The sequence below is a fragment of the Phoca vitulina genome, unplaced genomic scaffold (genome assembly GCF_004348235.1).
Source record: "Phoca vitulina isolate PV1807 unplaced genomic scaffold, GSC_HSeal_1.0 scaffold13, whole genome shotgun sequence".
Lineage (NCBI taxonomy): Eukaryota > Metazoa > Chordata > Mammalia > Carnivora > Phocidae > Phoca > Phoca vitulina.
In genome coordinates, this window is record NW_022589716.1 from 43190955 (window position 1) to 43217115 (window position 26161).

The 26161-nt window shown below is 44.1% G+C and overlaps 2 protein-coding genes across 3 annotated transcripts in view; both read right to left on the minus strand.

The window, feature by feature from the left end:
* Positions 1 to 11540, minus strand: part of NR2C2 (nuclear receptor subfamily 2 group C member 2) — a 100507-nt gene extending 88967 nt beyond the window's left edge. For both annotated transcript variants that reach the window (XM_032411991.1, XM_032411990.1), the window contains exon 1: positions 11415 to 11540. The gene's annotated coding sequence lies outside the window, so the exon portion shown is untranslated. The remainder of the gene's footprint in view (positions 1 to 11414) is intronic.
* An 11116-nt stretch (positions 11541 to 22656) lies between these two features.
* FGD5 (FYVE, RhoGEF and PH domain containing 5) overlaps positions 22657 to 26161 on the minus strand; it is a 121592-nt gene continuing 118087 nt past the window's right edge. The window contains exons 20-21 of the mRNA XM_032411996.1: positions 25651 to 25805; positions 22657 to 25068 (exon numbers count right to left, since the gene is read on the minus strand). Coding sequence (XP_032267887.1) covers positions 25032 to 25068; positions 25651 to 25805 — 192 coding nt within the window. The 3' untranslated portion in view covers positions 22657 to 25031. The remainder of the gene's footprint in view (positions 25069 to 25650; positions 25806 to 26161) is intronic.

Genomic DNA, 26161 nt, shown 5'->3' on the forward strand with positions numbered 1-26161 from the left:
AAGTAAAAAAAGCTACTACAGAGTATTTTCCTATGGTGGTTTTAAACTAATCAAATTCAAGACCACCAAACCTTTTAAAGCAACTGCTGTGAACTAGGCAGTGAACTAAGAAGAAGGAAGAAGAGGAGGAGGAGAAGAAAGTCCTTGTCCCTGAAGAACTTAAGAAGGAACCTGTAATAGCTATACAATGTAAATGCTACAATGAGTAGCCAAAGGAAAAAGCTTCTCTCTCTGCCTGTGGGAGCCAATGACAGTTTCATAGGAGAGGAGCTATTTAAACTAGGTCTTGAAGGAAGAATGGAAATTTAGCAAGCAAGGAATGGGATGACAGGGAGAGAGTTCTAGGCAGAGGGGACAGCTCATACAAACTGGCAGGTATGAAGGAGAACGGCATATTCGAAGAACAGCAGACAGTCAGGTGGGAAACTGCTGGAGAGGTCAGGGGAAGAGAGAGGCTGACACTGTTGACAACAGAGAACTTCCAGAGGTTTGTCAGAGAAATGAAACAATCACATCTGGATCTTAAAAAAACAAAACAAAACAGAACAAAACAAAACAAAACAAAACAAAAAAACCCTCTGGGCAACAGTGTGGAGAGATGGAAAAGGAGAGACTGTATGTGGGAAGGCAGTTAGAAAGTGGTGGCTAGAAAGACTAGGAATGAAGGCAGAGTCTTAAACTTAACTTGAACTAGTGAGTTTTTCCTGTACTGCACACAAATGACAACAGGGCACAGCATATAAAACTGTGATACTGGGGCGCCTGGGTGGCTTAGTTGGTTAAGCGGCTGCCTTCGGCTCAGGTCATGATCCCAGGGTCCTAGGATCGAGCCCCGCGTCGGGCTCCCTGCTCCGCGCACAGCCTGCTTCTCCCTCTCCTCCCTGCTTGTGCTCTCTCTTAAATTATAAAATCTTCAAATAAATAAATAAATAAATAAAAAACTGTGATACAGACCACAGAATGATGGAAGTAAAACTATTATTGCTTGGCCTTATGTGGTGGTAGGTTTTATAATATAAATCCTTTCAAATACAAATAGAACAATATCACTCTTTTAACAACAAAAAAACAACACAATGGTGACTCTGAATCAACTCTTCTAGGCTCGCAAAAAGTGTAGAGCTGACCAAATTTTGCAACCAGGGTTTTTTTTTTTCTTTTTTCTTTTTATTATTATGTTATGTTAATCACCATACATCATTAGTTTTTGATGTAGTGTTCCATGGTTCATTATTTGTATATAACACCCAGTGCTCCATGCAGAACATGCCCTCTTTAATACCCATCACCAGGCTAACCCATCCTCCCACCCCCCTCCCCTCTAGAACCCTCAGTTTGTTTTTCAGAGTCCATCATCTCTCATGGTTCATCTCCCCCTCCGATTCCCCCCTTCATTCTTCCCCTCCTGCTACATTCTTCTTCTTCTTCTTTTTTTAAACATATAATGTATTATTTGTTTCAGAGGTACAGATCTGTGATTCAACAGTCTTGCACAATTCACAGCACTCACCATAGCACATACCCTCCCCAATGCCTATCACCCAGCCGCCCCATCCCTCCCACCCCTTACCACTCCAGCAACCCTCAGTTTGTTTCCTGAGATTAAGAATTCCTCAGATCAGTGAGGTCATGATACATGTCTTTCTCTGTTTGACTTATTTCGCTCAGCACAACACGCTCCAGTTCCATCCACGTCGTTGCAAATGGCAAGCTCTCATTCCTTTTGATGGCTGCGTAATATTCCATTGTATATACATACCACATCTTCTTTATCCATTCATCTGTCGATGGACATCTTGACTCTTTCCACAGTTTGGCTATTGTGGACATTGCTGCTATAAACATCGGGGCGCACATACCCCTTCGGATCCCTACATCTGTACCTTTGGGGTAAATACCCAGTAGTGCAATTGCTGGATCGTATGGTAGCTCTATTTTCAACTTTTTGAGGAACCTCCATACTGTTTTCCAGAGTGGCTGCACCAGCTTGCATTCCCACCAACAGTGTAGGAGGGTTCCCCTTTCTCAGCATCCCCGCCAACATCTGTTGTTTCCTGACTTGTTAATTTTAGCCATTCTGACTGGTGTGAGGTGATATCTCATTGAGGTTTTGATTTGGATTTCCCTGATGCCGAGTGATGTTGAGCACTTTTTCATGTGTCTGTTGGCCATATGGATGTCTTCTTTGGAAAAATGTCTTTTCATGTCTTCTGCCCATTTCTTGATTGGATCATTTGTTCTCTGGGTGTTGAGTTTACAAAGTTCTTTATAGATTTTGGATACTAGCCCTTTATCTGATATGTCATTTGCAAATATCTTCTCCCATTCTGTCGGTTGTCTTCTGGTTTTGTTGACTGTTTCTTTTGCTGTGCAAAAGCTTTTTATCTTGATGAGGTCCCAATAGTTCATTTTTGCCCTTGCTTCCCTTGCCTCTGGCGATGTTTCTAGGAAGAAGTTGCTGTGGCTGAGGTCGAAGAGGCAACCAGGGTTTTTTAGTCAAGAAGGACTACAGACCCCACTGTAGTGAAAACTGGGCTCTGACTGCGAACACCTGAATCCCCAGGTCAGTCGCCAGGATAGATCAGCTATGCTTTCCACAGGGGCAGGTTTAGGAGCCAGTGTCTCAAATAACAATAAACAAGTCCTGGGACAAGGACTCTGTCTTCACTGACAGGAATGAGTGAGCTTGCCTTACCCTTCACAATAACTGATTCACATCATCCATATTTATGCAGTGCATGGCCCATGATATTTTCCCATTTAAACAAATATATCAGGTTTTTGAGGCTCTGACACTAAGCTGATCGGATATCATATTGCATGAGGTTACTGTGAAGGCTGAAGATTAGATCTTAAATATGTAAGTCAAGAGCCTAATACTGTGTCTGGCACATAGTAGACATGCAATACGTGCTAGCTACTATTGGTATAAGGATATGGTCACACTTTTACTTTCTCAAAGAAATTTGAAAGCAAAAATTCAAACTGTATAATGTGTATTATTACTAGGAATAGGTCTCTTATTCTGACATAAGAACCACATGAAATGTGTGTGTATATAATATACACATACATATAAAATATGCTCACACAGCATTTGTAATTCATTGTTATATTATTCACCTGTGCAAAATGAAAGGCTTGAATTAGGATAAATCTCACAAATATTTAAAAATAAGAATATAACTTATTAGTAATACATAGTATATTTATTATATATTAATAAATACTAATAATTATCTGCAAAATACTACTGGGTATAAAACTTCTTGATAGGTATGAGGTATCTGGTTTAAGTTTTATTATGCTGTGATTATCAGAAGTCTTTTTATACTCATGGGAAAATAAAAATTGAAGAATCTGGATTGCCTGAGAGAGAATTAAAAAATACATAGGTGAAGGGGCGCCTGGGTGGCTCAGTCGTTAAGCGTCTGCCTTCGGCTCAGGTCGTGATCCCAGGGTCCTGGGATCGAGCCCCACATAGGGCTCCCTGCTCCGTGGGAAGCCTGCTTCTCCCTCTCCCACTCCCCCTGCTTGTGTTCCCTCTCTCGCTGTGTCTCTCTCTGTCAAATAAATAAAATCTTTAAAAAAAAAAAAAAAAAAAAAAAATACATAGGTGAAGACTTGAAATCCTAAATCAAGACCTGAAATCAGGAAATGGAAATCAAGTGGCATATTGAGTATAATATAAATGTTCATCAACAGAAAACATGCTCACTGGAATGCCTCAAATTCAGATATGCATCCTTTTTTTTTTTTTTTTTTAAGATTTATTTATTTGAGAGTGAGAGAGTGAGTGCATGTGGGGAGGGAGGAGGCCAGAGGTAGAGGGAGAGAGTCTTACGCAGACTCCCGCTGAGCAGGGAGCCCAACCTTGGCTGGATCTCATGACCCTGAGCCAAAACCAAGAGTCAGACGCCTAACCACTGTGCCACCCAGAAGCCCCCAGATATATGTAACCTTTTATCAGAAACCCTGACATTATTTAGACTTAAAGATTATTTAGCATCTAGGTCAGATGATTTCCTGCCCTCCATAGGAAACCTATTTCTTCATATGACAAATCTGCACTATAAGAAAGCAATGGTATATGTGTGATGGGGAGGGGAGGGGAGGGGAGGAGTGAATGAATAGTGGGGAAGAGAAGTGACTCTCATCTGCATGGAGTTCCTATTTTAGGGGAGCAGCACTACAATTTTCTATATGAGACTGCCCCTAAAAAATAATGTACACTTGTGGGTGATTTCCTCCCTTACCAAAGGCCCAAGTGTAAAGGCTATATGCACTCTCTTTTGTTTCTATTACTCTGAACCACGGGATAGAAGGATGGAAGGAAAGCAGGATAGATTTTCTGAGCATCTACTATATGCCTTACATCAAACTTGGCATCATTTAATCCTTAACATGCCTTCTAAGTATTATTAGCTCCACCAGTACAGACAGAAGAAACAGACTCAGAATTTTAATGAACTTGTTTCAAGTCATCCAGTTAGTAAGAGATGGACTTAAGATTCTAAGGCCTCTCTGCCTCTAAAATCACAACATTCCCTCTATACCATAATGCCCTTCAAAATAGTTTCCCAGAAAATAGAAGAGGAGGGAATTTTAAAAAAGTGACAGGAGACCAGCTAATTATCTAAGGGAACAAACTGCTTACATCAATAAGCTAGATCACTTAATAACTCATTTATACCACTAATTCCAAAATATGTGATTTATGTTCAGTATTATTCACAGAGATTTCTGACCTAGCTCCACTCAGATAGTAACATGACAGTTCTTTTGGAACTTGAACACACTTTTCCCTTAAAATTTTACCTATCTAATAATCACTTGATTAAAATAATGAGGATAATTTTACCATCTTTTCTTAAAGTAAAAATTTTTACTGAAGTACAATATGCAAATAAAAAGTGCACAATTCATAAACGAAACCACTCAGTGAATTTTCACTAAGTGAACACACATGTATACACCACTCAGATCAGAAAACATTACCAGCACCCCCAAAAGTTTCCCTTGTACCCCCTCATTGTCATTTAGTTCCCTTCTCTCTCCTGACTTCTTTTACCATGGATTAGTTTTGCTTGTTTTTGAGCTGTAATACATTTTTTGTGTCTGGCTTCTTTTGCTCATTATTTTTGTGAATAAACATCAACAGTTAATCCATTCTCATTGTTGTATAGTATTCCAATATATACAGGAATCCAATAGATTCCAACAGTTAATCCATTCTCATTGTTGTATAGTATTCCAATTTTGTGATAAACATCAACAATTAATCCATTCTCCATTGTTGTACAGTATTCCAATATATAGTATTCCAATATGCCATAATTTATGTATCCTTTCTATAGCTGATGAACATTCAGACTGTTTCTAGTCTGGAGCTCTTATAACTAGTGTTCCTATGAACATTCTTGTACATGCCTTTTGATGCAATGCTATCTTTTCTTCATTTGAAAATTTTCCTATTTTAAAAAATCGACTGTCTTCCTTCTTCAGAAAAGAAACGTATTATAAATTTAAAATTTCGAGAATCTGTACTGTATTAAATAAGTCAACAAATATATTCTTTTTTTTCTTAAGTAGGCTTCATGCCCAGCTTGGAGCCCAACATGGGGCTTGAACTCATGACCCTAAGATCAAGACCTGAGCTGAGACCAAGAGTCGGATGCTTAACTGATTGAGCTACCCAGGCACCCCAACAAATATATTCTAGTTACTGGTCTTTTCAGTCAAGGGTTGGCATGTACTTTGCAATATATGCTTTTAACCTTAGTGAAAGGTGATTTTTCAATAATTCCAGGCTATTCACTTAATCAATCTAGTAAAAAGATGCATTATTACAGAAGCAATGGAGCAGGGGGGAGAGAAAAAGAATGAGGACAATACAAATGGCATTTCTGAAATGTTTCACAAATAATACAATAATTAGATTCAAGTTCAATAAATACTACTGGGGCAAATGCATCATGAAGCCTGCTGGCATTGTATGACTTCCCAAGAGCCGTCCAATCTTTGTTGTGTATCTTTCTCAGCCAAGACCTGCTTGCCACATAGAGGCAGGCAGTTATAAGAGTTCTTGAGGTTGCATGTGTGAGCAGCCAGGTAAGAAACTGTAATTATTATTTTTCTTTTTTTTTTTTGCATAGCTTCTATCAATACATGAACAATAAAGGCAAATAAGGTAGAGTGCCTGTGTGGCTCAGTTGGCTGAGTGTGCAACTCTTGGTTTCGGCTCCGGTCATGATCTCAGGGTTTGAGGATGGAGCCCGTTGGGCTCTGCGTTCAGCAGAGTCTGCTTATCCCTCTCTCTCTGCTCCTCCCCCTTCCCCTGGGTCGCTCATGTCTGTGCACACGCACGGTCTCTCTCTCTAAAATAAATAAAATCTTAAAAAAAAAAAAAAAAATAGGGTGCTTGGGTGGCTCAGTCAGTTAAGCATCTGCCTTGGGCCCAGGTCATGATCCCAGGGTTCTGGGATCAAGTCCCACATCTGGCTCCCTGCTCAGAGGGGAGTCAGCTTCTCCCTCTCCCTCTGCCCCTCCCCCCGCTGGTGCACACGCTCTCTCTCTCAAATAAATAAAATCTTTAAAAAAAAAAAAAAAAGGCAAGTAAGGTGGCTCCAGTAAAGCCATGAGGCCTTCAAATTTGAGTCTGCTCCCACAAGCCTCTCACTTCTCCCACTCACTTTAATTTTCTAGGCCCCAATATCTCTTGTACCTCCTACTACTAATCCAAACAGGAGAGAGTGATATCCTTGTTTATGCTTGGAATGAAACTTCTCTCTACAACAATTTTAACATTTCCAGGAATTAGAATCTTTGGGGTTACTGTCAATAGTTAAGGAATGAAAGGTTTAACCTATTAAGACTTCAGGCCTCTTATTATAGTGGAGGAGGTAATTTTTATTGTCTCTAAACATCACACTGTGCACCTGAGGTTGGCTTTCATCCTTACAGGCTACCTGGAGTCTAGGGGTGAATCAGAAAGGATAGTTGAGTGTCTGAGCTAGCCTATTCCTTTCCCATCTTAAACAATTCACCTCCCATCCTTCTACTCTAAGGTTCCCAGATGCCAGGGGCATGAATCTGCTCATACTGTCCTCCTAACATGCCCCATGCCAGTGCCTTGATATGGGCTTTCACCTTCTCTGTTCAGTCTCCCTCATCATCACTATAAGCTATGCTAGCTGAATCGTTGTTCCCAGGCAGTCCTGCCTTTTGACACAGAGCTCCAGCTGTTTAAAACTCTCTAGCACTCAGGGCACTGAAGAGCACATGGGAAGCAGGTGGCAGCAGTGTGATAGGTGACACAGGGAAGGAATGGCAGGATGGGAGGGATCTCAGCCTTTAGGCATGTCAGGCTGAAGGCAAGTCACACTCCAACATATAAGGAAGAACATATTTTTTACAATGTGTGACAGGAGCACAATTGTGTCTATCAGGTTAAAGGTGGTAATCATACGTGGAGGGAAAAAGTCAACACTATTTAAGCTCCTCACAACCAGCAATGAAGTAAAAAGAGATGAACTAACTGGCTGGGGAGCTTTGCATCAGGTGTGAGGCTGGACTTGATAAGCTTTAAGATGGATTTCTTCACAGATTCTCCCTAAGTGGTATTGATTAACGGGGACCAGTATCTGCTTTAGGCGGTGCTTTGGGACTAAAGGAGCATTTGGCATATAGGTAAGAGAACTCAAAGATAAAAATTCCAAATGAGAGCCCTCAATATGTCACACTCAGACAGCTAGATACATGAGGCCAGTGGTTCAGTGCTATGCCTGAGGGGGGTGCTACTCTACACAGGCCCACCTACCTTGTTCTCTAAGTCATTTGGACAACTGGCCCCTACTCCTGGCCCCTGTGTTGGCTCACCCCTCCCTATATGACAAGTGGGGAATGTATAAGCCTCTAAGAGGCTACCCATTCAAGGTTGCAGACACAGATGCTGCACTGTCACTTGAATCCTTGGAAACAAATCTTTCCATAGAAGCTTGACACATCGCAAAAATCTGCTTTTAACCTTGGTAAAGCAATTAAAAGGTGATTTTCAGTAACTCCACTGCATGAATCAAATTATTGTTGGAAAGATAAATATTTGAAATTAACGGCTACAGAGACTTTCAACTCCCAACTCCCTGCAAACCCACCAAAGTCTTCTTTTCTGTTCTTTGATCCTCTGTGATAGAGAAACAAAGACCATCATTTTTAATTTCAAGAAAATCACATGGATGCTTTGTTTCTTCACTTAAAAGAAACGACATGATTATATTTGGGCTATTTATTAATGAGTTCCATATGAATTAAATTTAACTTATAATTCAATCAATTATTAAATTATCTATTTCTCTTTAAAAAACACAAATCAACATGTAAGTGGGTAAAAAGAGATTAATCTGGGTTCTTTTATTCATATTTATGTCTCCAGGCAGAGCCACATCTGTGAGGGACCAATTCCTAAATTCATCCAAATACTTGAACAGACATTTTATTGCTGGCACTGCTATCTGAACTGCCAAGCGAGCCCACATAAAAAAGGCACCACTAAAGAGCAGCAACTTACTTATCAGTGATATCATAAGTTATCAACAATTCATTCACTCAACAAATAGTACTAGACACTTTGCTAAGTGCTGGAAACATAATGGTGAGTGAAATGATTCCTGCTCTCACAAAGCTTACAGTATGGTAAGGGGAAGAGATATCAATCAATCATATAATGGAGTGTAATTAAAAAGTGAAATAAAGCTTACAAGGAAAAAGAACACAATGTAAAGTAGAAGAATCTGATCTAGACAAACAGCGGGCATCGGAGAGGGCTTCCCTGAGGAAGTGATGCTTGAGCTGAGAGCTGCAGGACTAGAGTATGGGGGGAGGTATGTGGGGGAAAGGGCAGGCATATGAGGATTTCAGGCCAAGGGAAGAGCACCTGAAAGGGCCTGGGGTAAAGGTAAGCTGCACCCTCAAGGAAGTCGAAGGCAGGCCACTGTGTTTAGAGCACAGGGAACTAGGGGTACAAGGATAAGAAAATGGTAAGTTTTTAGAAAGGTCTTAAAATAGGAAGCAGGCAAATGGCCTCTACTATAACTTGGGTTCTGGTGGGGCTTCAACAATATAATGCCTTTAAAGGAATTTTGTAAATTGTAAAGCACCCTTACTTTCGTAAGTACTATTTACTTCCACTACTTTGTTTTCTAAATAAACTTTCGGCCTGGATGCCAAGTGACAAGCCAAAAGTAGAAGAGCTAAAACTAGAACCCCAGTGTTCTCATCCAGTGTTTTGCCCCTATACCACACTGCCTAAAAATTTCACTGTTTATATCACTTAACTAGTCCAATGTCTTTACCAGACAACTAGTGCTTCATAATGACAACTCCAATTATGAGTATGTCAGGCAATTTTCTAAGCTCTTTACTTACATTAACTTATTTAATCATCAATTCTAGAAAAAAGGCTCTATTATTGTCCAGATGAAAACACTGAGGCTCAAAAAAGTTAAAATTATTAAAAGTCGCACAGCTGGTAAATCTTGACATTGTTAACCACAACACTATTTAGCTGCTGATTAAAACATTTTACGTGTGTATGTACATATGGGGGGGTGGAGAACAGAACTCACCTGTATAAAACCACATTCACATAATTGAGGACACGGATCCGTGTATTGGTCACCTAGTGCCTAGGGTATTAGTGGGGCCTGGCAAATACTTTACCAACTAAAGATGGATATAAGGGACTAACAAAAGACTTGAATCTAGAAGTAAAGTGATTTTCTGATGCTTTCCCCCTCAGTCATGTATCCATCAGCAATTCACTTGATGGCTGTATTTTCCTTGTCTACTTTTTTATTGTTAAATTGAAGATTTGTTCTCCCCTACCTTTGTCATACTTCACAGACTTTAGCCTGGAGGTAGAGCGGGATTATGGAAAAAGGACAATGAACTAGTTCCAACCACTTTCCAGCCACAACTGGCCTGTTCTCAGTCACTCCAGACACTTTCCCTCCTGGGCCTCGCTCTCCAGAACACTATTCCCTCCTTGGGTTCCTCCGTTCAAACATCACCACCTTTCCCAAACATCCAATCCAAATTAGTCTCCTCAGGCCTTCTTTAACACATCACTCAGTTTCATTTCGTTTCTTTCATGAAACTGACCACTCTAATCATCTCTTTAGTGTCTATTCACCCCAACTCCCAATTCCAGATGGGCAAGGGCTTTGTCTATGTGGTTCTCTGGATGTATCCTCCAGTGCCCCAAACTAGGCAAATATCCATTTAATCAACGAATGAGAATTACTTCAGATTTACCTCTGTTCTATAAAGCCCTCATATACCCTTAAGCTTTCCACTCCTGGTGGCTCTACACCCCATTTTCAACAGGAACACCATCTCTACATTACTTTGAGGTTCACAAAGTAGCCTGGACTCCATTTTCTGAGCAGAGCCCCTAAAACGATCTCTCCCCATTTTACAGTTTAGGAAATTGAGCCTCGGAAGGGATTCGCCCGCAGCCATGCCGAAAACACGGGCAGGAGCCCCGACGGGTGTCCAGGTTCCGAAAAGCCCTTCCCACGAGCCAGCGCCGTGGATTCAAGGTGCTTCATCACCTTTATTACTATTGTTCTACCGCACTCATTCAGGACGCGTTCCAGGCCGAAGGAAACCACCCAGGCCCTCGCGGCGTCCCCGAGCGCCCCAGACTCTTAACCCAGGCCGCGCCCCCGCGCGCCCCGCCCCCGGCCCCGCCCCCACCGCCCCGGCCTCACGCCGCACCGCGGCCTCTGCTCCCGCCCTGCCTGGGCTCCCGCCTGAGCCAATCAACAGAGCCTTGGGGGGCGGAGTCAGAGGCCCCAGCCCTCCTATCTGAGCATCAATTGGTCGGGACAGCTGTCGCTCACGAAGTCGCGCCCCGCACCCGCCTCCCTCCTTTTTCTCCACCCTCCCTTCAGAAAAAACGGCGGTTGGGCCGCGGCGGTCTCCAACGGCGGGCGGGAAGCGGAGGGGCGAGGAGCCGGGGAACTAGGGAAGGAGGGACTGCAGGGAGGAGGAGGATGAAAGGGAGGAGGAGGGGAGCCTGGCCCAGCCGGAGCCATCTCCATCGAGAACAAAATGGCGGCGCTGGCGGAGGGCCAACTGTGAGGCGGGGCCGCGGCCATTCCCCCTCCGCCCCCACCCTCGCGCCGGCCGGGCCGGTCAGGGGGAGCCCGCTCTCTTCGCCCGGCCGCGGGCGGGGAGGGGAGGGAAGCGGCCCGGCCCACTATGCAAAGCGTCCGGCGGCGCCACCGCCGCCGCCCCGTGGCAAAGGTAAAAGGGTCGGGTTCAGCCGCCGTCGCGGCGGCTCCATGTCCGCGCGCCAGGCCCGCCCCCTCCGCCGCCGGCCCGAGCCCGCCCCGGCCCCTTTTCAATTTTACCTCAGGATTTGGCGCCAAAGCAGCCTCGAAGCAGGTCCCGTGTCTGCGGCGGGCGGCCCCCGACGCGGAGGGCAGGGCGCGGGGAGGCCGGCCTCCCGGCGTTGGCGGATGGCGGGAGCCCCGGGGCGGCGGGCTCGCGGGGCAGCAGGCGAGAGACGAGACGCCGAGGTGGGAGCGGGGGCGGCGGGGGCGGGCCCGGGGGCGCCGCCGGGGTCGCGGGGAAGGGGGGGTTTGTTATTGTTTTTGTCAGTGAAAGGTCAGAGTTCGTGACCCCGGTGCCGCCGCCGCCGCCGCCCGCGCGCTGGTAGGAGGAGGGCGAATGTTCTTCTTCCTCTTCCCAGCGCCAGCCTCGCCGCGGCCGCGGGGGGCGGGCGAGCACGCGATTGGCTGAGGCGCGCGCGCGCACCGGAACGCCGCGGCCGGCGCTGGTCCATCCGGCCCCTCGGCGGCCCGCGGGCCCGGCGGCGAGCGGGCGGGAGTTGGTGTCGGCCCTGCTGGCCGGGGAGCCTCCGCCCCGGACTCGGTTGGCACAGCCGCTAGGCGAAAATGAAATTTCTATGGCGCGGACGCCTCTGTTTTCAGGGCAGAGGGCCGATTGGTCGTCTTGAAAACCTGGGAACGCGGCGCACCGTTATTCGGATGCAAGCCCGCGCCTCCTGGGGGACCGCGAGCTCCTCGAGGCTAGGTGGTTTCTGTGTTCTCCCTGTGATATCCTCCATCCCGGCCTCCCGCTGAGCTGAAGCCTCTGTTGATTGAAGAAGCAGTCTCCCAGCAGAGAGCCTGTAGGTTAAGTGGGTGGTTTATTGGTGGGTATTGAATTGTTTGTGCCGTACTCTTTACGGATGGTTTTTATTTAGGTTTTAAAGGTCGCCAGCTTCTGGCAGTATTAGGTAAAGTATTGAAATCGTCCAAAACCTGTTATTTATGGTCTTTCAGTGAACACATGACCCAAATCTTACGTCCTTTCCACTCTCCCTGCTCTTTGGAACTAGTGAACAGTGATACATAAGTGTGTGTAAACCAAGTGCAAAATTGCTTCTCTTGGTCTTAAGAATTTTGGGTTGTAGGTTTTCTTTAGATATTTCTCTTTTTAAGTCGTGGTTTTGACTTGCTTTGGGAGGTGTGGACCACTTATTTTTCCTAGATGCCCTGAAATGTTTTGGTTAGACTCTCCTTGATCGTCATGCTTTGTAGGAGGAAGATTCCTTGCTAATTGATTTTTTTCTTGCATTTTTCTTGTTTGTTATGAATAAATACTGATCCCAAGATGGATGGGTTAACCTTTTTTGTTAAACATTTGTGCTTTGATCAGGCTGACCCCAATTTTGAGTATTTTGTCCTAAATCTTATATTTCTATTTGATAGGAAATGCTTTAAATACACCATTTTTTTCTTTTCCCATGTTCTCACCTCGAAAAGAAGTAAGTGGGGAAAAGAGTTAAATTTGTAATGTCTTGCCTGAAGCTGGAAGGGGCCTCAAGAAATGATATGGCCCAGTCCTCTTCTGGCAGGAAGATCTTAAAGGAGAGGTGGGTGAGAACCAGAAAGGTCAAGTGATGTGCCTATGGTTACACAGTAATTTGATGGTAAATCCTTGTAAACATGGACTGTTTTTACAATTGTATTCTTTTTCAAAAATTAGTTTTTTTTAACGTTAAATAATGCTTCCAGATACAGTGTAAAAATTCATACATCAGTGAGTTTTGGGTTTTTCTTTTTTTGCAAACACATTACAATTGCACTAATTTTGAAGTAAATACTAAACAATCATTAATGTTTCTATGATGGCCTATCATTAGCACTGTGAACAAGGCACAGTTATTTCATTTTACTGAGGTGTAGGAACTGAGGCCTGGGTAAGGTAAGCAATCTGCCAAATGTTACAGATGCAATAAGGGAAGCCAGAGCTGTGATCTAGTCCTTTTGACCTTAAGGTTTATGCTGTAAAACCATGCTGTATCAGTGGCCAGATGTTCACTTTAAGGTTAGTTGTTTAATATTAAAAGTAGTGTAGAGAGGTGCCTGGGTGGCTCAGGCGGTTAAGCAGCCGCCTTCAGCTCAGGTCATGATCCCAGGGTCCTGGGATGGAACCCTTCCTCCGTCTCCCTGCTCAGCAGGGAGTCTGCTTTCCCTCTCCCTCTGTCCTTCCCCTGCTTGTTCTCTCTCGCTCTCTCTCAAAAATTTTTTTAAAAAAGTAGTGTAGGAAGGGTTCATAATCTTGGGCAGCTTTTCTTCCCTGGAAAACAGATGCACACGTACAGAGACAGATTGCAGACAATATCAGCAGGTAACAGGCCTCTGCAAGCTGAAATCAGTGCTGCCATAGTGCCATTTTTTTTTCATTGTGTTTTTGCTAGAAGTCTTTAAAATATATATATATATGTTTGTTTATTTATTTTTAGAGAGTGCACATGTGAGGTGGGGGATGACAGAGAGAATCTTAAGCAGGCTCCACTCTCAGTGTGGAGCCCATCTCGGGGCTCAGTCCCATGACCCTGAGATCATGACCTGAGCCGAAATCAAGAGTCAGATGCTTAATAGACTAAGCCACGCAGGCACGCCTCGCTAGAAGTCTTTTTAGTGAGAGTGTTTTAGCAGCTTTAATCACAAAAAAAATTCAAGTTGTATCATACTAGCTATACTTTTTTTTTGACTGTTAATAAGTATCCACATTTATATCAACAGTGCTTTTAACATTGTTTTATCTGCCTTTAAATATTAAAGGGTTCTTGACTGAGGGGTGTAGTAAAGAACTGCCAGGCCCCAGTGGTTGTGAAGCATTAAGCTTTGGGTGGGCTTGGCATCAGCACTTCTGAGCATCACAGAGAATTCTGATGTACACTACCGGCCTGAACCACTGATCTAATTCCAAAAATGCGTGGCAAAAGAAAAACAAAACAAAACTTTTCATTTTTTGAAATGCAGTTGTTGGTTTTTTCAAACTGACCACTGCTGAAGATTATTCATTCACAGGGACAGGGGCTTGACAGGATTGATGATACCCAGCTGTTGTGTGTGCATCTTCTTGGCACCTACCCAGACTGTGAGCTCTGTATCGAAATGTGCCTTGTCCCTCTCTATCTCAGCCCTTACCACAGTACCTAGTAAAGATGGGTATTTACTGAATCAGTGCTTTTCCCAGCAACAGTATATGGTGAACAATATTCATATTATCATCCCACTTTTAAGATGAACTCAGTGAAAACAAAGTTTGGTGACTTCCTTGAGCTGGGATGTGAGCCTGGGGCTGTTCGCTCCTTGCATAGTGCTCTGTGGATGAGACCCAAGTGTTCCTTTCTCTTCCCTCTCTGTTCTCTGGGCAGGTATTTTTTTCACAACACTTAACTAGTATGTTCTTCACTCAGTCATTAAGTAACTTGTCTGTGAGCTCCTTGAGAGCAGGAACAATATCATGCAGTTTCATTTTGTACATAGGACAGAGTAAACATGTTTTTTGCCATCCAGGGTTATTTAAATAATAAATGTCAATGAAAACCAAATTTTGGTTAAATAATAGTTGTATATGTGCTAAAATTTTCAAGTTATTATTAAGCAAAGTTGGTTTTTTAACTTGTAAAGATACTGCTTTTTTGGTAGCAGAAATGATGGTTTTCCTTATTTTTGTAGACTGTGGGAAGGCTTAATAATTACCTTCTTAAGTATTTATATCTTTGTATCAGCTTTTCTGTAATAGCTTATGCTTTATTGCTATGTATAGTAATTTATGAAACTTACGTTTATATCATTTATATAATTATGACATGTTTATAAAATAAACTGTTAAACCTGATATAATTCTTTTTAGCCTTATTTTTTAAGAATGTGGAATCTAAACAGATGTAATCAATAAGTACCAGATTGCCTGTTCCTTATACTCACATTATCCTATTAAATCTTCACAATAACTTTGTGAAGTGGATGGTATTATCTTGTTTTTATAGCTGAAGAGGCTGAGGCCTTAAACAGGGGAGCATGACTTCTCCAAAGTCACATGGTTGGCAGGTGGTGGAACATTTATTCATAGTTATTTCTGCTTATTTCTCTTCTGTCCTTGAGAACTTTGAAAAGAAAACCGTCTTCCCACCTCCATGATTCTGTCAGAGTCAAGTTCTGTCAGAGTAGAAGGCTACTTGGAGAGGTCTCAGATTCTGTATACTTGGCCCTTGCTTTTCCCAGGAAGAGAAAAGAGACTGAGCCTGTGGTAGACTGGTGGGAATGGAACGCAGGGACACTGTGAGAGTGAGTTCCTGAGTCCCCTCCAGAATGGATTTTGCTGGGAATTTCTGACCTGAGGCTTCCTGGGCCTTGAAAAGGTATTATTTCAAAGTTGTATTTGGCTCAGGTATCTTGGAACATGTGGAAAATTAGATTATCTTCTCAGAAAAATGTGCCTGCCCTTGGTCCCTTGTTTTAGAATGCAGCTTGCCTAATTAGGAAGTCTCAATCTTGAGGTTGGGAGTTCTTCACTAGCCCAGCGCTACCACAAGAGTTAATCACCGGGGCCTATTGGCCTTTTACTCTCAAAGTCTGAATAGTGGCACTGCTTGAGTTTCTTAAAGAAGAGATTATTTCAGCCCCACAGCCTATTCACTACAGGCCAGGAAATGTACCTCAAAGCCAAAAGACTCTTGGAAAAGTCTTCCCCTTCAGTGCTTTGCTTTGGATCACCTTGGGGAGAAGTGCTTCACCTTGGGGAGAAGCTAGGATGCTGCCCTGAGGCTTCTGGCCTTGGGGACGCTCTGGGTACATTGTCCGGACTGGGTCTACACAGAGATCCTCTTGGTTCTGTCCTCACGGTTGGCCCCTCCTCCACTGTTCTCTAGTTTAGGTCTCTCTGGCCTGCTGTCATGGTTTCCTAACCTTCCAAACCAGTCTGCCAGCTGCCCCCTCCCCACCCACCGCCCTCCCCTTTTCCCTCCCACTGCCTGAGTGTTCTGCCAACAGCCAGTTCTAGCTCTCTTCTACCAATAAAGTTCTTTAATGGCTCTGCATTGCTTAGGGCTGAAGTGAAAACTCAGATGCCTAAAGCGAGGACAGTAGGGGTCGGGTCTTGCAAGTGTTCTAAAGGAGGTCAGTAAGCTGAGATAAACACTATTAGTATGTTAAATGGTCATAGTGACACCTGGGGAGCTCACTAGACTTAAAGGGGCAGCCCCTCATCAGCATCTGGAATGCAGCCAGAAATGGATTTTTCAAGAGAAGCCAGAAATCCAGATTTGTAAATGAAATCTCTTGGTTTTGAAATGTTGGCAGTTTACAAGTGGTTTTTTAACTATGCAGGCCAAGCATCATCTCTTAAACATGGTTCTGGGTCTCAGAACTAGTTTGGGACCTTTGACCAATCAGATAAAATCTAAACTGAGCTAGGGCCGCTGAAAGTCCTTCACAGTGGGTCTTTTCAGCCCCTTTCAGATTAGAGCATCATTCAATGGTAGTATTACAGTAAAAACACTTGAACTCAGAATTTTGATTCCTTCTATTGAACATACATTTTAATCTGTCATGGAAAGGGAACTTCGCAGGCAGGAGACGGGGGCCCGTGTCTCCAGGTTGTATGCAGTGTGTGTGTGCCTGTGCGCGCATGTGTTGGTCGGTGGAGGCACGTTCCTCTTGTAGTTCTCATTTTCCCAGAGCATAAATTTACTGTTTCCTGCCAGGGTGGGAAAGGGCAGTCACTTACCTCTATAGAGTGGGGTCAGGGGATCTGAGGGTCTCATGAATACTTACAGCAACTCTCAACTGATCCTCTTGTTAGTCCCACTCTAGCCTTCTCAGACATCTGTGCCTTCAAATCGCCAAGCCTCCTGAGAGCAAGGACTGGTCCTTGTGTCTCACTGGACTCCTTCCCTGCAGTCACTTCGGTATTAGTTTTCTCTGCTAAGTCAGCTGCCACTGTCCAGGTATCCTCCAAAAATAATTGACCATTTTGATACCCTGTGCCTTTTCTTGCATTTTCTTTGTCCTTTAGGTTATATCTTTTTATTCATTTACTGTCCTTTTAGTAGGTTTTGGAAAGGAGCCACGAAATGCATGCTTCCTGGTTATCACTGTGAAACTAATTACATCCAAACTCAGTGGCTTAAAAAACACTTTTTAAAATTATCATCTTGCAGTTCTAGGGGGCTCAGATAGGATGTTCTCTCTGGAGGTCTCTTGTGGTTGCAGTTAGAAAGTGGCTGGAGCTAGTCATCTGAAAGGCTTCCTAGTCTGTCTAGTGACTGATGCTGGTTGGCAGTGTGAATCCTGACATGTGACCTCTCCATGTGGCCTGGGCTTCCTCATAGCATGCTGCACACATTCGAGGAGGACACAAGAGAACAAAGTGGCATTTTATATAAGTCACTTCCTCTGCTACTCCTTGAGCCATCACACAGGTCTGTCCAGGTTCAGGGGAGGAGATGCGTACTCCATCACTTGATGGGAAGAGTAAGTCAAATTGTCAGGAGAATATGCAGGAGGGCATCTGTTGGGGCAGCCCTCTCTGACAGAGTAGACTCCATCTCACATGTATTCAATCTGTCTTCTTTAAATGGAAGACCAGAGTGGTCTTTCTAAAACAGATGTTTTGTCCCCTATTTTAAAGCATCTGAAGGACCTCCCCCCCCCAATCTCGTTGCCCTACATCCCCTAGAAACTATAGGTAAGTGCAGGGGACCTGAATGACCTGGCCACAAACAGTCCTTCTTTGTCTCATCTGTTTTTGTGACTTCTTCCCTCCACTTTGATGATTCCGAGCTACCCCATTTCCTGAATATGCCACATGGTATCCTACTCATTCTCAACACCTTAACTCCTGCTCTCTGCCTCCAAGGGCCTCTCCAACCCCTTTTCTGTATAAGGCAAGCCCTCCTCAGATGACAAGTCACACCCCCACCCGGCGATTTCCTAATCTGCCTCAGGCACAATTCATTGTTACCATTCTCCCACAGTGCTTTCTCAACCTCTACCATCGAGTGTTTGTACCTGACTTCTCAGGGGGTGAGCTCCTGGAAGTAAGTAACGATGTCTCTAGTGCTCAGTACTGTGCCAACTCGGCTGTCACTGTTAAAATAGCACCTGAGTACTGCAGTGTTCCAAGTCCCTTAGCATTCTCCTAGGCTAACGTGCGCAACATTCAGCCCTTCCTCTTCTTCCAGCAGTCAACTGAACATTTCTAGCACCAGCAACACAACCCTGATCATATTAACTTTTCTTTCCAGCTAATTAATCCTAGAAGGAAAGATCATGTATTCTCGAGGCTCCAGGTTTGTTGAACAAATTTGATTTGTTCATAGATGTTTCAGTTATGACTTAGGTAATCATCATTTCTCTGTGTTAGGAAAGTCAGTATTTATCAGTCAATTGTGTATCAGAGTTTCAATCAGCAGAGTCAGTTTTCAGAATAACTGAAAGTCACCTTTCAGCTTAGGATGATGGCGGTGATAGGGTACAAATTACCCTGGATGTCTTGGCATGTTCCAGATTTGCCATTAATGGATTGTGGGGCTTTAGAGGAGATCCAACTCCTGAGTCTGTTGGCTCCTAGGTCAGTTGAGGCCCCCCCACCTACGGGGGTGGGGTGCGGAGGGGAGTGTGGAAGGAAGAACATGGAAGCACTCTTCCAAGTGGTAAACACGCGTTCATGAAGGCTGCTGAACCTCAAAGCTCAAAACTCTTGACCAAAGCCCTGAACTAAACACCTAAATTATGTAGACAAGAAACTTTGAATGTTTAATGCACTTTGTTAATTTAAAATTTTGAGATACGGTATTTAGCAAATGTTGTATTTATTGTGATTTTTATCCCCAAAGAGAGAACTTGTCAAGGAACACTATGTTGCATCCTCTCTTAGCAGTTTTATCCCTGTAGCTTTCTTAAACAAAGAAGAAAAATACTGTTCCCTTAAAAATTTTCACAAAGAAAGCTTAATAATGTCAAGGGACGTACCTTGGAAAAAGGAAAGCTTTCTAAGAAATGTTATTTAAAAGGCCATTTTCAGGGCACATGGGTGGCTCAGTCGGTTGAGTGTCCGACTCTTGATTTCAGCTGAGGTTATGGTCTCAGGGTCATAGGATGGCCCCCCAAGTCAGGCTCCATGCTCAGCAGGGAGTCTGCTTGAGATTCTCTCACCCTCCCTCTCTGCCCCTCCTCCTGCTCGGGCGCATGATCTCTCAAATAAATAAACCTTAAAAAATAAATAAATAAAAGGCCATTTTCTTCACATCTTTTTGTTAGGAGGGGATGTTTCTTATCCTATATAGCAAGGGATGGACTTATAGGATGAGACAGTGATATCTTCATAATTGTAAAAATGGAAGATCTTTGTTGAGTAGGTGAAAGGTTGAGATTTAAGAGAAATTAGTCAAATTGCTACAGTGAAAACTAATGGTCATTTTCCACTCTGCCCCATAAAATAAGATTCAGGGTCACACTGAGTGGTATTATAGCTGTATTTTAAAAAGAGCTATCTAATTTTATGCCTGTAATAACTTCCATAATTATACATGTTGGAATAATCAAGCCTCATGCTTTGGGGTATAGCCAATTACTGTAGCGATCAAGAGGTAACTTATTTTCTCATGTACATTGCTCACAGTGGGGCAGTTCCATTACACATTCATGAATTCTAGTGTGGTATTGTTAAGGGTTGTTAAGTATAGGCCACTGGATTTGAAGGGCCACAGATTTACGGGAGATGGCAATTCTTTTAAATCTTCATCTGCTGCTTGTGTCTGTTACTTTAAAAGGAGTTCTTAGGAACATATAGGCTTATGCCTATCCTTGACCACAAGACAGATTTTTGGATACACCTTGCCAGTGAACACATTAGACATAGAGCCAAGTCCTTCCTTACTTTCCCTCTGAGTCTACCTTTGGAGAGAACGTGAATTGCACTTTTGAAAGTGAGATCCTAATTTTGAAGAGAATTTGAGGTCATTTAGGGCAGTTCTCACTTGAGTGGGGAAATCTTTATGTAATAAACCAGAGTAGTGGTCACTGTTGAAAATAAGCTTTGGGAGCCCCTGGCATAAAACATGTTGTTATTCTAAAGTTCTGTCATATTTGCAACTCTCAGCTTCTGGATAATTGTTATAATTTATAATTTACATACACGTATGTTACTTTGCTTATAGGTATCTGATACCTTGATTACTACCATACCATTTCCTGATCAAAACTATTTCTGTAGCTTTACCATGAATTTTATACCTTTCCCCTCGTTATATTTTTGAAGCATTCAAAAAATAAAACTGGCAATGTCCTTACATTTGAATATGTGTCTTTAGTAAGATCTTTTGATTTGGCTCATTATATGTCTTAACTGCAACTCTGTGCTCATTTTTTTCTTACCTGACAGTCTTAAGCTAGTGGCTTAAAAATTTTTTGAAAGTAAGTTTTGACCATAATCTAGAAGTGGAACTACATTTTGACATCAACAATCAGTAATATCATGTGTATGCACACACAGTTGAAAACAAAATGTCATAAAACAGCCTTAAGGAGGACGGATACGCCCTGCTGTGTTCCGCTCTGCTGTCTTCAGTGAGCATGTAGGGTGGGGCTGGGGGAGGGAGCTGGTCGTGATCCACTGCATCGATTTCATAACCCACTCCTAGAGTTTAAAAAAACAAGGCTAAAATTTTTGTTCACAGTGTCTTTTGTTTCTCTCTCTCTCTGCTTTCTTAACACGGATTTTATTTTGTACAAACCTCTCTTTCACTCTTGTGGATGTGCTGCCTTTCTATACTTGCTCTTTTGTAACAGTACCCGTGAAGGACTATCAAGAGAATGAGGCCTGTTGTCATTCTGTTCTGTCAGCAGAGGATGCCCTTTCCTGTACAGCATCACCAGATTATCTGTGCAAGGAAGAAACTGAGGCCACCTAGGGAGCTTCCTCCATGGCCCTGCAGAGCCCTTACATTATGCTAATCCAAACCATAGTCTTTCCAAAAGATGTGGTCCAAAGAGTGGACTTTGTGGGTGGATCCTCAGCAGCCGTCCTCCCCTCAGCCCCCTGACCAGTCTGTCCCTATAAGTAGCTTAAGAAAGGGCAGGCAATAAGTAAGTGTGGACCTGGAGCGTCACGGAAGGGCTGCTGGGTGCCTCTAAGAAAAAGCTAGAACAGGAAGATGAGCTCCCCCTCCCTGGTGCCTGTGAACAGGGAAACCTCTAGCCCCGCCATCAGTGGCAGTCACTCATCAGTCTCTGGAGAACCAGCCCTGGAATCAAGCTGACACTGGACAGCAGATTAGAGAAGCCCGAAGAGCTTGGTCCTTAGGGATACTGTCGAAGTCTGAAACTGCCCTGCTTTTGGACCTCCTCTTGTAAAGCTATTTAAACCAATTTGATGTTAGTTTGCTCTTACTTATTGAAAACAGACTCCTTAGCGTGGACACCTCTGTCCTTTCAACTGACCATTCATGTGTGGAAGCGCAAAACTCCCACGATTATAGAAGCCACAAAACACGGTTGAATCAATTAACAGAATATTCTAGCATGTTGTTGTCTCTGCCTTGTAGCAGAACTCAGGCTCCAGCTTAGTCCTACCACTCCTAGCCCAGGTGACCTCAGTCCCCATTTAGAGGTTCAGTGTTCAGCGATGACATTTATACTGTCAGTCAAACAAAAGGCTGGGCTGGATGAAGAAAAGACTCTGACCTCATTACCCTTCAGTGGTGGTAGCAGGGCTGTCGGTGTCCTGGGCACTGGCCTGCATGGCGTACACCCAGTGATCCACCCTCAGTCCACACCCACATATGGGACCAGGCTGCATCCAACAGAGAATACGTGGTCAGCGTGTCTGTCGGCCTGACCACAACAACTCAAAGCCTCCTTCTGGTATGTGCAAGAATTATCACCAGGAGCCAGGAACTCGACCAATGTCCCTGGACACTTTGTTTCTAGTGTGCTTTGTATTAGTAATCATGAACAGAATTCTTCCTAGTTACTAAAACCAATCCAGGCTGGAAATACATTGCAGGGAAGGTGTGAAGCCACTTGAAAGTAAGTGCTTTCAGTGCAACTCCAGTTTCATAAAATTTTACTGACTCTGAGAAGCAGGCAGAGGCCAACCCTGCAAAGGGCTGTGTTTTCTTGACCCATGTGTGAAGAGCTCAAAGAGAGGTCATTCAAAACAAATAGAGGGGGAAAAGACCTGATGACCAAAGGAGCTCAGCCTGCCCCTGCCAGGCTCTCTTCAGGCCTGGCTTCCTTCTTGCCATTTCCATGAATAAGAAGGAAGGTCTTTGCATATTGTCTTCATCTTGTATTGTCACAGAGCAGGGCCCGTTACTTATTTTCACTTTGTACAGTGCATGCCCTTCCCCATGGGGTTATGGTTTCCAGTCCACTTTCCTGAATGTTTGGTTTGTGCTTTACCCCTGAACTCTTTGGGAAGTTGGAATGGTCTCCACGTGACTGGTGAAAACACCAAGGCTTGGAGCTACTGACGTGAGTGACTTTACCCAGGGCCTGCGTGCTCTCATTTCTGGGCTACAGCTTGGCACAGAACTGCTTCCTCCCTAGAAACACAGCCTTTGCTGAAGCCCAGGGAGCAGGTAGGCAAAGCAGATACCATGGGAAGCTTGGGGAGCGTGGTCGTGGCATCAAAGCTGTTATTTCTCTAGCCCCTGGGTGCATCCACCCTTAGGCCAGGTGGATGGCTTCACCTGAGTTATTCCAACCAGGCCCCATGAACCTGTAAAATGGGCTGGACAAAGGGAAGGTCAGGGAAGGAACAGCAAGCGAAATTGACTAGTAGAAACTGGCTGAAATCGAAGAACCGTGGGAAGGACAGGTAAGAATGAGTTACAGGTAAACCAGATGGGTCCTTGCCCAGTCACATAGGAACTGTGGAGGATCTTAGTGGCCCCTGCTACTTCCTTTTATAAAACCGATCCATTAGGTTTTATCTATAACCCAGGTGGTTTTTATTAGGGTAACTACTGACTGAGAAATCAAAGCCCCATTACCTCTTCTTTTCAGCATCAGAAATAGGATGTTCTATGGTACAAGAGACCTTCAGATGACTTCCAGATGCGTAATTCTACCTGGAGCCCAGAAACTGACAGTGGCCAGTGGCGCACAGCAGATGGGGGAAGCTCCCACTACCTGGTGCCGAAGTCTTGCTGTGCTTTTTAAAGGCTCAGAGGCTCTAGAAGGCCCGCTTAAAGTAGGTCTGATAATGAAAGTGGTTGCATTGGAATTGAGCCCTCAAAAATTAATAAAAAGATCTGTCTAATCACTTAGTTTCAATCATTAATTAAATGTTCAATGCAAACATTTTAAAGGAGAAATTGCAAACTAGAAAAAAAAATTCCCCTGAAAATATTTAATGTAAATAACTCCTTGAGATGGTGCTTTTTACAAAAGGTTTGTCAGCAAATGCTGTTTTGTTTAGGGGACAGGACATCAGGAAATGATATGATCATTTTCTATTTCAATGAGAGTAACAAGGAATCCCACCTGCCCCACCCCCATTCTTGCTCTACGTAGAAATTTGTCCAGCATGATGAGCAGCAGTCATCAGCGGGAGGTGGCTGAGCCCCAGGTGCCCAGAGAGTTTCTTCAAGCCACTACTTCTGTGCCCCCTCACTGTGTCCAGAGCCACTGGCCAAGACCACCAATTCACTTTCTGATTATATCTTTTCTGTCTTCGTATCTTTCAAGGCTTTGGTAATACAGCCGAAGGGTAACCATGTTGAAAACAAGCACAGGTTCTTTTACACATAACACTGTCAGCTCATGTTGGGTAAACACAGGAAGGCACACAATAAATTACAGCAGACCCTATCTCTTCAGAGGGTTTGTGGTGACCTCCAGGGTGGGGGCTGGGCCTGCCGGCAGCCGAGCATCCAGCACTGGGGTACTGTGAGGACCACCCCGGGAAGGAGGGGGTCCTTCCTTAAGTCATGTCCGTATACAGGTCTCACGATCAAGTGGAGGAGAAAATCCTTGCCTTATCCAGTGCAGTGCGGCCTCTGCAGTAAGGAGGACCCTCCCCTCTGAGTGCCGCTCACCTGCCCACTTGGCAAGGTCCATCCGTGTTTGCACAAATCAATTGTACGTACACCCTTGTTGAGAACTGGTGGCAAATTAGTCCACAGGACTCCATCTGCTCCTTACTTAAGTAAATCACTTGGAAAACATAAAACTGGAGGTTGTAGCTCAGTAAAACAATAAAGTGCTTTCGATGAGGGTAGCTGTTATTTACCAGTTGTTTCTCGTTCCGCCTGAGGCACTGCCATCAGTGCTATGGAAGGTGATGATGTTCACCACTGGTAGAAACTGTAAGCTTGTTTCCACTAAAAAGCCTGCATTTCTAAAATGTACTTTCTTCCTATTGTTTCCATGTCTTCACGTTACTAAACGTGGTCTCACTACCCGGTAAGGAGATCGCTTATGCTGGGGTGGGGCGGGGTCGGGCGGGTGGAAGACACAAGAATAGAAAAGGAGCGGTTCATAAATATTCCTTAGGGGTTCCACTTGTGACGGTGAGAGAGGGGGTTATGGCAAAAAAGATGAGGCCCCGTGCTGAATCCAGATATGAGTCCCGAGGAGTAGAGACACAGACTGGCTTCTTGGAAGGGTCCACATTCAACCTAAGACTTTATTCTGAGTCCACATGCTTGATAACTGCTATAACACACTTGCATCTTCCATGGCCTCGATCCACCTGTAAAACAGAGGAGAGGGCACACTTAGGTGTCACAGCTCTGAGACTCTGGTCAGAGAACCTAGAAGTGACCAGGTGGACTAGGTGACTATTAGCCTGACATTGGGGACCATGTCATATTCATATTTGTTTCCCTAGCATTTAGCAAAAGGTCTGCTGAATCAAAGCATGCCTGTATGAACGAATCATGATAATCTTTAAAAAATCTTACAACCAGGGGCGCCTGGGTGGCTCAGTCGTTAAGCGTCTGCCTTCGGCTCAGGTCATGATCCCAGGGTCCTGGGATCGAGTCCCACATCGGGATCCCTGCTCGGCAGGAAGCCTGCTTCTCCCTCTCCCACTCCCCCTGCTTGTGCTCCTGCTCTCGCTATCTCTCTCTCTGTCAAATAAATAAATAAAATCTTTAAAAAATAAAAAAATAAATAAAAAATCTTACAACCAGGAACAGGTTCTGTTCTGCTGTTCTGCTGTGGCCCAAAGGGGTTAGATGGTACAGGAGGCTGGAGCAGAGAGAAGCCAGAGCCCTGGGTAGCAACTTGTAGAGGGAGAGGCAAGGAGATACAGGCCTAGTTATTTGGGTACCTTTGAGCTGAATTGGTATCCTCTGCTTTGAAGCTATAAAATAGGGTTTTCTTGTGGTAGAGGTGAAAAATAGGTCCTACTTCACTGCTGCCCTCTTCCTTCTCTGGGGCAATGGTGAAACCGAGCAGAGGCATACTCTCCATGGCCACTGTGTCCTGCAGAGGGCAAAAGGGAAAGCGATATTACACACGGCACTACACACAGTCAACTGCTCAGCATTTACTGTTACCTCCGATTTCAGGTGCGCGACGAGCCCTTCTGTGTGAGGCATGGTTTGGCAACAGTGGAATAACCACACACATACTCTTCACCCCCTCTTCCCGCCAGGACCAGTCATGAGGAGAGAAAGAAACTTAACATTCTGTCACAGCCTGTTAGGGTCCAGGCATTTTCATCTTTATATTATCTTGTTGAATCTTCACAACATCACAGAAGGTGTCACTCCTGTTCTAAGAAGACCCTGAAGCTCAGAGAAGGTAAATCACTCCCTAAGATCACACAGGTCAGTCAG